This window comes from Castanea sativa, chromosome 1 (genome assembly GCF_040712315.1).
Source record: "Castanea sativa cultivar Marrone di Chiusa Pesio chromosome 1, ASM4071231v1".
Lineage (NCBI taxonomy): Eukaryota > Viridiplantae > Streptophyta > Magnoliopsida > Fagales > Fagaceae > Castanea > Castanea sativa.
This window is the reverse complement of record NC_134013.1, coordinates 42565001-42573763: the sequence shown is the minus strand read 5'-3', so window position 1 is coordinate 42573763 and position 8763 is coordinate 42565001. Positions and strand designations below refer to the sequence as shown.

Below are 8763 nucleotides of genomic sequence, written 5' to 3'. Positions count from 1 at the left end.
TACTATATTCATTCCAAAAAATAAAAATCCTCTCTATTAATCATGAGGAAAAACCCGTCAAAGAAAAAAACAAATGAGGATTACATAACCATGTGTAGACACACTGAAGTGAATTAATAGTTAATACGCCCCAAGGTCTTGTCCTAGAAAAGTTTGGCTTGAAGAAAATTCAATTGGTTTTGATTCTCTTCACTTCTAAAGTTCATACTTGTTTGTATATTGTTAGCATCTCAAAAAATACACTCGAACATATAGAAAGAACTTGAGATCATTTACTGAACGTTCAATACGTACTACCTTTTATCTACAAAATCGAACTTATGTCCAAGGAAGTCAAGGCGAATATCCTCCAATAGCAACTAGGGTACACACTCTCATCTCAAAGTAAATTTAAACAAAGCAATTTTAACCGTGGGAAAAAAAGAAATTTAAAGACAAACAAACCTATCAGCCTGTATTATAAACCAAACTATATTTTCAAGCAAACACTAGATTCTATATGCAACATGGTGACCAATGTTACAAATGCCATCGAAATAGGACATTTACAACCACCACAGATTGACAATCTAATTCCAACACCTGCCATTACCACAAGACCGATTCTGCTAACTGAATTTGATCCAAGGCGAAGACAAACAACGCCACTACATCTAACAGCTTCACTTTCAACTTCTTTCAGGTCTACTTCTATCCACTGGCATAGCCCGTGTATCCAAAGTTGACAGGATCTGAGGCATCGACATGCCGCCAGACACAACAATTTCTGCAATTGAAGAACGAAAAGAAATTAAGTCATCTAAATTAGATGATTAGTGCAATGGATTAGATTTTTCTTCCTAATTTTTTTTTCCCCTTTCAACTCATTGTAGGACCCTCACCTATATTATTAGGGAACCCCCCCCCCCCCCCCCTAACAAAAGTACCTAGAGTTTCAAATCCTTTTTTGTTCATGCTGCAATGAACAGCATGAACTTTCTAGTACCATTAGGCCATTAGGAGAAAGCTCCAGATATGGTCTAGTTACAATACAGCCCAGAAGGAGATACCAGGCCAAAAGCAATCACCCTCCCTGTCTCTGCATTATTAACATAAAATAACATCAAAGAAATGAATCCTCACCGATTCCTTCACGGACAGATAAATTTGGTCTAATAACATCCTTGGTATTGACCAAAAATATATCACCAATGTAAAGATGGTTTGTTGGAACATAGACACAGCATAGCTCCTCCTCTCCAGAATAATTCTGCATTAATTGATTTAAGAAGGAGATCAGTATAGATCCTATTTGAATTTCTGATAAGCATAGCTCAGCTTGCCAATTATTCAATATTCAATTCTCCAACAGCTTTCAATTTGTGTAAGGCATGCTTAAATCATATAAGCAACCAAGGACCAATAACCATTTTTTCACAAGAGAAGCTTCAATCATTGACAAATCCAAGGTTCACAAATAAATAAGCTATGTTCAATATGAAATACTAACTATACTCCTAGATACATAAACTAACAGTTCAACGTAAATGGGGGTTAATAATTGGGGCAAAGAGAGTTAAACTAAAACCAATTACAGATATTCACTCTCTGAATTTTCTGTATGTGAGATTTTTTTTCTTAAACCAGAGATGGTGAAATATTTATAGGGGAACCTTCAAGGGATGCATGCAAGCCTTGACAAGAGACCATTGGGTTGCCTAAGCCAAAAAAAAAAAGGTTGTCACCATCATGGAGAAATAAAATATCCATAACTCACAACAGTATAATAACAACCACCACCCCCTCTCGGGGGCCCAATGAGGAGATACGGCATATTCAAGCACACTCACACAAGTCTTTTTGAAGAAGAAACAAGGGTCAATCATCAGTCTGGAATGCAATGATTTAAAAAAAAAAAAAAAAATATAGAGTAACAGAATCAAGCCTAAGATATTCAGTTGTGCACTTGAAGCGGTTTTGCTAGAGTAGAGCATGGCAAGCAACAACAATTCCATAAATTAGTATAGTTTTTGAAATTATATGCAAGAGTGTATGCAAACAAAATATGTACCACACAGATAAATCGTTTGAACACAACACAATTAATAACTAATAGGTCATACTGAAGTGAAGAGCCAGGCTGAAAAACACCTCATTCCAAATCAACACAACCCAAATTGATTTGGTCTGTTGGGTCTGCTTCTTCAGGTTAACAAAACCGAGTTGCACCCTAAGGCCTAAACACAGTCCCAGACTTGAAGTAACAAGAAGCATGTGTGCACACAAATCTACAAGGATTGTGGTAAATGTGAGGAAATAATAGTTTCACTACTAATGAATGGTGTTCAATTGAAGCAGTGCCATGATAATCTTATAACATATATTGTTTTCAGACCTGGAGGGTGACGGATGAAGTGATGAACCCAAATGCATATTCACCAATACGTGGATGCCTTATTATGGCTACTTCCTTAAAGGCCTGTGTGTTTTGATCTGTAATAATAAACAGATACAGGATATAAATTGGCACATTGAAACTTGTTATATTAAAATATGGGTGTGAACAAGAGCACAAACCATACCTGGTGATATGGCAGCACTAATTTGCTTGGAGGCATTGTATATATGACGAACAAATGGCATCCGTTTGATAAACCACTCCCCAAGCCCTAGGACAGATGCACCCAACCATGATGACATGAACACTCCAACCAAGAAGATGAATGTTATTGAAGTTACAAATCCAAGACCTGTCAAAGAAATATGAGCAAGTAAAAACTTCTATAAGATACAGTATATATATACGAAGAAATTCTGTTTAAAGCTCATGTTGATAAACATAGTGAAACCCGTAGAAGTATGTTTTCAGATCCATTATAAAACTGCTCAATGTGTGAAGCTAGACAGCCACCTCACATAAAATAATAACAACATAAGAACCCTTCAAAGGTACTTGTTCTACTTAGTTAAACTCCATAACCCCTTAACTACCCATAACAATAAATATGATAGAGCAACAGAAAAACTCTCTGTTTCAACTCTTTTTCTTTTACCCCACAAAATTTAAAACAAATTTAGCAACAAAAGATCTCACAGGAAATAGAATCAATGTAACCAATATTGACAAACTAGCATTAAAATTAGTATCATGTTTTTTACACTTAATTTCAAAAAATAATATAACAGCTGTGAAACATAGATATATATAATATTTTATAGAAACTTAATTTCAGAAAAACAACATGATGGTTGTCAAACACATATATAATATTCTAGATATTTGTTCATAAAATAGTCTGTGCACTCCATCAACAGTGGCATCTAAGAGCAATTGAAAACCAAAGCAACTAGAAACTTGCATTGTCTTAAAGGGGAAATGGTTTTCTCCATAATCTTCATATTGCACTAGCCAGAGAGGGCAAAACAAGGTATGCATCTGAATATGATGCCACAGAGAATCAATTCCGAGGGGGATTGATTAATACATCTCATACACATTTACCTATGCAAGGAATGGATATAAATATTTATTTCTGATTAACAGTATTCTTACCAAAAATATTAATTCCAAGTTGCGCATAGATTGGGGAGAAGAAGCCATCCACAAAGTGAATAAACCACCACGTTATGTAGAAAGTAATTGCTATTGGAAATAGAATAACACTGCAAAGCAGCTAAGTGTAAGCAAATATGATAAAAGCAAAAGGCACGATAAGCACAGCCATCAAAATATAGCTACCACATAATTAAAGAATTTATAAAAAGAACACCGCCACACTACACAAAATTTTCCAAGTACAACTCTGTGAACTCCAGTTTAGTATCAGAAACAGAAACTAGGAAGTAGGAGGATCCTTAGTTCATCCAGTAGGACAGAATCCTATTTATAAATGAAAACATTTCATCAGACTATAACAGATTTCCAGATTTTTTTACTGGAGGCTATAATTATCAATTTCTAGTTATATTCTCAAAATAAAAACTCTAGGTTATATTCAAAAAATTCAATCTTTCAATACAAAAAAGTTAAGCAAGCCTCAAGACTTTTTGTTTTCCCTTTTTGATAAGTACAATTACAAATAAATGGACAAAACCACCTTCTGGGGTTGCACCAGCCAGTTTGCAGAACCAGTCAAGACATTTAAATTCTTATTATGATAAAATTGTAAATTACAAAAAACCAACTCTAGGTGACAACCTGGAAACTCTACATTTCACAAGAACATGCGTAACACATTTTCCACATTCTCATCTTTGAAAACATCCAAACATACATACACACGCACACACAGGCCAATCCGATGGAAGATCAATAGCACATGAAAAGCCGATGGCTAAAAATGTAGTGGCTGCTGCTGCTGCTGCTTTACTAGCAACCAAAGGAACGACTATAAAGTGAGGCACATTCACATTGATCATTTAGAACCATTAGGTAAGGGTGATTATCAATTTATGAAAATAGTCGGAAAAATTCTTCTTCAAAGATTCCAACTTTTAAACAAAACACTGCAAATTTTGAAAATTTGGAAGCTTTAAATGCAATTTCTCGTTATATTTTTAAAATAAAAACTCTAGGTTATATTCAAAAAATTCAATCTTTCAATACAACAAAGTTAAGCAAGCCTCAAGACTTTTTGTTTTCCCATTTTGATAAGTAAAATTACAAATAAATGGACAAAACCACCTTCCGGGGTTGCACCAGCCAGTTGGAAACATTCTTCTTCAAAGATTCCAACTTTTAAACAAAACACTTCAAATCCTGAATATTTGGAAGCTTTAAATGCACCCAAAATGCTCAACAATGCCAAAACAAGGTAAAGATGCACAAATACAAAATCAATGCCAGTTCCAGAAGTCCCAAGGGGAAAGTACCAGATGTCTCTTAAAAAGGGCAAAGAAGTGATATGCTGTCTTTTTCCCACAGTTTTAAAAGAGGTTTGAAGTACCAGATCATCTTGTGCTGGAACTCATTTGGCCCATCCATGGAGTTAGACAGGATATTTTCTAATAATTTGCAAGAATATAATCTGAGTTAGGGGTCCAAACACTATCATCAAGAATGATACCCAAGTGATTGTTCTTAGTGAGATCTAATATCTCCATATCCATATCAACAAGGTTTCTTCTAACTACCAGATTCCAAGATAACCCCTCCAAGGACAAAATTGCAACTTCAGAAATGAAATAGATGAAAAGCACAAGGAACAAAGTGCAAAAAAGAATGCCAGTACGTGCCACCCCCACCATATAGTAAAAATATATACATTAAGTACCCAAACCAACAATGAGATAGTTATAATTATATACAATAATATGCTGCTAACCCTGCAACTCAAAGCCCTCCCCCTGAACCCGCAAGCATTTTATGCATGGGGAGGTGCCAATTGAGCTATAAGGCTCTTGGCAGTACCCAAACCAACAATATATGTAAGGAGAAGAACAGTTGGCAAGTTGAGTTTCCCTTAGGAAGATAGGTCCTATTGAATATCCTACAGCCCAAATCTTAAACAATCACTTCATGCCAAAGATTCTTAAATTCCATAGGAAACCACTAAGTCATTTAGAACTAATTCCCAGAACTCACCATCTGTATAATTGATGTTCAAGAAAGGAACAATTCATATGTAATCATGGATAGTGTTTGGAATTCAGTGGGTTATGCCGCAGAGGGTTCTTGATTTGTTAGCAACATGGCACAGTAATTTTGGTAGGCATCATATTATCACTTTTTGGAGAGCAGTGCCTCATTGCATTATGTGGTCTCTTTGGCAAGAACGGGATGCTAGAAGCTTTGATTAGAGTGAATGGTCTATTCTTGAGATTAAATATTTTTTCTTTCATACATTGATGGATTGGAGTGTTGTTTTTCAATCTGTTCCATGTTTTACTTTTTTCGATATGTTAGAGCATTGGAATATCAGAATTTGATTGTACAACTCCCTGAGTACACCCCTGGCATACTTGGGACTGTTTTTTGTTATGTTTAATAAGACTTTCGTTACTTTACAAAAAATAATAATAAATAAATAAAATCATGGATAGTTTTAACATAATACTATGATATGAAAAATTACTCCAATTTAATTAACATTTGAATTTATACCAAAAAAATTCTTTATTTGTTTCAATGTATGTGCTTCTCTACATACATAGGAATGTATGAATGTATAACCAAGCAAATATACTGTGTATAATGTCCATGTCTTGAAGCAAAAATAAGGAGAAATAAGAGAGAAATGCGCACCATCCGGTCATGAATTTTTTTGATGCCCAGCTCCTAACAACTTTGTAAAAGGTCTACAAAGTGAATACAGGATACAGCAATTGTCAGATGAATGTTAATGATATACAGCAACATAAAGATGCAGCCATTCATGATTCATGGCACTTAGATCACAAAATTTTTTTGATGCAACAACTATAATATGAAAAGTGAATTTTTGGAACCCATTTTTACCTTATTTTGCTCATAAAATATGTTATGATCAAAATACAAACAAAGTTTGTAAAGAAAAGGAGGAATCTTAAAACAAGAAATAAAATAGGCAGAAACACACTAACCATGGCGGGATCAAAGTCCTACAAGAATACAAGACTGATGGTAATCTAAATTGATGAAACAACATTCACGGCAGTAAATCAAAGTATTAACCAAAATGCCAATGAGCTCTAGCTCTCTAGCTCAATTGGTATCTGCTCTCCTTGTAAGTTGTAAGAGCAAGTTGAATGGTGAGGTCGTAGGTTCAAAACCAACCGAGTGCATGTGTAACTGTGTAAGATACCAATTAAATAATAATAATAATAATAATAATAATAATAACAAAAAAAGGAAAGCTAGGACTACAAGTATCTTAGTAAAAACAATTTCAGTGTATCTTTTATATTTTTAAACTCAATCACATGATGCAAACGAGTTTTCTAACATGATTGAGACCCATTACTGCCAGAAAGGTCTGTAAAATTTCCTAAAAAGTGCCTATTCCATCTTATCTTGCTCTGTTTTTGTAAAGGGGGTTTGCATGATTCTAATGCAAAGCATGATAAAGTTATTCCATGTCCATTGAATTTGCATACACAGCCTGTTTCAGTTTATAATCAAACCCATTCTACCCATAGATAGAACAAAAGTATTTAAACATTAGCTATTCCATCCTATTCAACTTAATCAACTAACTAAAGCACTTAAAAATTTTCATTTTAACTCGGCCTTAAACTTAGTTACCAAAATCAGCCATGAATGAAGCTATTCTAATCTAAAACATATTCAATTGGCAGTATTAGAACAGGTCAACGGGGATTTTATATAAATTAAGTTAGAGAAACCTCCACAAACAGAACAAGAATATCAAAATTTCCATTCATTTTTTTCTATGAGAGCAAACACAGAGAAAAGTACCCCAAAAAAAAAAAAAACTAGGGCAAGATAGGGAGAGAGAGAGAGAAGACCTCTCGGCCTGAGTGGTGCGAGGAAGATGAAGAGGAGGAAGGCTTGGAGGAGGAGGAGGAGGCGTCATCGTCAGCTACCGGGATAAGAAGCTCTCTATCTTTCTCTCTTTCTCTGCTGGCCATCACGATCGCCGATTTGTCATCGCCCATCACAAACCAAGCGACGTCGTTTTTTTTTTTTTTTTGTTTATTATGTTGTTGAAATTTATCGTTTGAGTTCAAACTCCTCCACCGCAAAGAACCGAACCAGTCAGTCAGTCCAATCGATAGAGAAAGAGAAAATGAGGTTCCCAATCTGACCTGACCTTCTTCCTTTTTCTTGTCCAATACTATACTAGTATTTATTTTTTCTTTTCTTTTCTTCCTTTCCGTGTTTTTTTTTTTTTAATTTTTTATTTTATTTATTATGTGGGTGTGACTGGCTGGGACTGGTGGTCGTGGAAAAAAAAAAAAGAAAAAAAAGAGGGATGTGATGTGAGGAGTTCTGAATAAATGTGTTGTAACAGTAATTGAAAAAAAAAACGGGGGGTGGGGGCGGATTAGGCAATGCCGCATTGCTTGCTGCTGCCTGCTATGTGCTATCTACCACCAAACCCACTTGTTTTTTTTTAATCTCCTAATCACAGACTGTTTGTTTCACATTGGGCTTTGAGGGTCAGGCATGAACCGACCTGTCTGTCTGGTGATATTAATGATCTGTCACCAATCATTGGCTGCCATAGGTTTTGGGCCAATCGGATCTCATGTGATATTTTTGTTTTCTTTTTCAAAACATTAACAAGCACTTAGATCGTTCTTATCAAGCTTTGGATATGCTATAAATCCTATTTTTTTTATCATTTTCAACTCAAAAATTCACTCCATCAAACTCGATAAATGTTATAAAATTTGCAATACTGCTACAGTGCACTCTCACTTTTGAGAGCGCACTGTAGCAGTATTGTATAATATTTTATTAATTTATTTATTCTCTTTCTCCAGCTCTGTCTCCCACATCTCTCTCTTTCTCTGGTTCTCTCTTTGTCTCCCACATCTCTCTCATTCCCTCACTCCCTCTCTCTTTCTCTCTCTCATTTCCTCACTCCCTCACAACAAGTTCGTACGTTTAAGATCGGCTTGGTGGCGAGGAGAACGGTGTGATGGCGTGAGATCGGCGTGGAAGAAATCGATGTTGATGAGAATCAACAAGCATTCAAGGATCCATTGCATGTTCCAGTTGGGCCTATTACAAGAGCAAGATCCAAGAAGATGAAAGAAGCACTTAATGGGCTGATTCAAGAGATTTGGGTTGATTCTAACGCAGGACATTTCGAGCTTGGCCCAAAGGAAGATGAAAGC

The 8763-nt window shown here is 35.4% G+C and overlaps 1 protein-coding gene across 1 annotated transcript; it reads right to left on the bottom strand.

The window, feature by feature from the left end:
* Nucleotides 1-250: 250 nt before the first annotated feature.
* Nucleotides 251-7859, bottom strand: LOC142616135 (protein CONTINUOUS VASCULAR RING 1-like). Its single transcript, XM_075789018.1, has 7 exons — nucleotides 7426-7859; nucleotides 6224-6276; nucleotides 3533-3642; nucleotides 2562-2729; nucleotides 2375-2472; nucleotides 1123-1249; nucleotides 251-766 (listed from the first exon to the last, which is right to left on the bottom strand). Exons 1-7 carry the CDS (start codon nucleotides 7573-7575, stop codon nucleotides 669-671), a joined length of 804 nt encoding a protein of 267 aa, XP_075645133.1. The 5' UTR covers nucleotides 7576-7859; the 3' UTR covers nucleotides 251-668.
* Nucleotides 7860-8763: the final 904 nt, after the last annotated feature.

Bases quoted from the DNA above. Each gene is read 5' to 3' on its own strand.
- LOC142616135 (XM_075789018.1), bottom strand. From the start codon at position 7,575: ATGGGCGATGACAAATCGGCGATCGTGATGGCCAGCAGAGAAAGAGAG. The intron at 6,277-7,425 runs GTCTTCTCTCTC...TTCACTTTGTAG, and splicing joins CGCACCACTCAGGCCGAGAG to ACCTTTTACAAAGTTGTTAG. The intron at 767-1,122 runs GTGAGGATTCAT...CTTCAATTGCAG, and splicing joins ATCTGTCCGTGAAGGAATCG to AAATTGTTGTGTCTGGCGGC.